This window comes from Myotis nattereri (assembly GCF_964212035.1).
Source record: "Myotis nattereri genome assembly, chromosome: 1".
Classification (NCBI taxonomy): domain Eukaryota; kingdom Metazoa; phylum Chordata; class Mammalia; order Chiroptera; family Vespertilionidae; genus Myotis; species Myotis nattereri.
The window spans coordinates 157,875,222-157,876,531 of NC_138075.1; the positions used below are offsets into that span (position 1 = coordinate 157,875,222).

Sequence of the window (1,310 nt, forward strand, 5' to 3'; positions counted from 1 at the left end):
GAACATGGATGGGGCAGGAACCAGATGGAGTGTGCAATGGGGTAAAAAGGAGGTACATCTGTAATACTCTAAACAAGAAATATAAAAAATAAAATAATAGGATTTAAATCATATATATCTTTGTATTTCCAGTATTATAAGAATTCTGTGGAGCAGGTTAGTTCATCTCGGTGCTGGGGGGATCCGCCGCCATCCGTACCCCAGGGCCTCTGGTGCTGCTTGGGGCAGTGGCTGGGTGTAGCGAGCGACTGCGGGGGCGCCGGGACGCTGCGCTCTGGGCAGCAGAGGCCGAGCCGGGACTTACCTCTCCCCCTTCTCCCCTCCCTTGTCCGCAGCCATGGCTCTGCGCTACCCCATGGCCGTGGGCCTCAACAAGGGCCACAAGGTGACCAAGAACGTGAGCAAGCCGAGGCACAGCCGCCGCCGCGGGCGCCTCACCAAGCACACAAAGTTCGTTCGGGACATGATCCGAGAGGTGTGCGGCTTTGCCCCCTATGAGCGGCGCGCCATGGAGCTGCTCAAGGTCTCTAAGGACAAGAGGGCCCTGAAATTCATCAAGAAAAGGATGGGGACACACATTCGCGCCAAGAGGAAGAGAGAGGAGCTGAGCAATGTCCTTGCAGCCATGGGGAAGGCAGCAGCCAAGAAGGACTGAGCCCCAGCCCCTCCCTGTCTGTGTAATAAAACTTGTTCAGAAAAAAAAAAAAAAAAGAATTCTGTGCACGTAAGAAGCAGTCAATAAATGTTTTGTAAATTGAGTGTGAAAAACAGCGTGATACTGGCATAAAAACAAAAAAATATATAGATCAATGATCAAAATAGAGAGCCCAGAAATAAACCCATGCCTTTGTGGTCAATTGATATTTGACAAAGGAGGCATAAACATTCAATGAGGTAAACCTAATCTATCTAATAAATGCTGCTGAAAATAATGGACAGATATGGGCAAAAATGTGAAAATAGACAACCTTCTTACACCATACACAAGAATAAACTCAGAATGGATTCAGTACTTAAATGTTAGACTCAAAACCATAAAAATCCCTAAAAAGATACATAGGCAGTAAAATCATGACATTTCCCATAGCAATATTTTTTTTTCTGATATATCTCCTTGGACAAGGAAAACAAAAGAAAAAATAAACAAGCCAAAAAATATCAAACTGAAAGGTTTTGAACAGCAAAAGAAACTATCAACTAAGTTAGAAGATAACCTACTAAATGGGAGTACATATTTTTCAATGATACATCTAATAAAAGATTAATATCCAATAATTATAAAAAAACTTATAAAACTGAACACCAAAAGA

General features: G+C 43.2%; 1 protein-coding gene across 1 annotated transcript; it reads left to right on the forward strand.

Annotated features, from left to right (window-relative positions):
• The first annotated feature begins 299 nt into the window (after positions 1-299).
• LOC308529606 (large ribosomal subunit protein eL36-like) lies at positions 300-1,073 on the forward strand. The gene has a single exon (XM_081105807.1). The coding sequence runs from the start codon at positions 338-340 to the stop codon at positions 653-655; it is 318 nt and encodes a 105-aa protein (XP_080961933.1). The 5' UTR covers positions 300-337; the 3' UTR covers positions 656-1,073.
• The last annotated feature ends 237 nt before the right edge of the window (positions 1,074-1,310 follow it).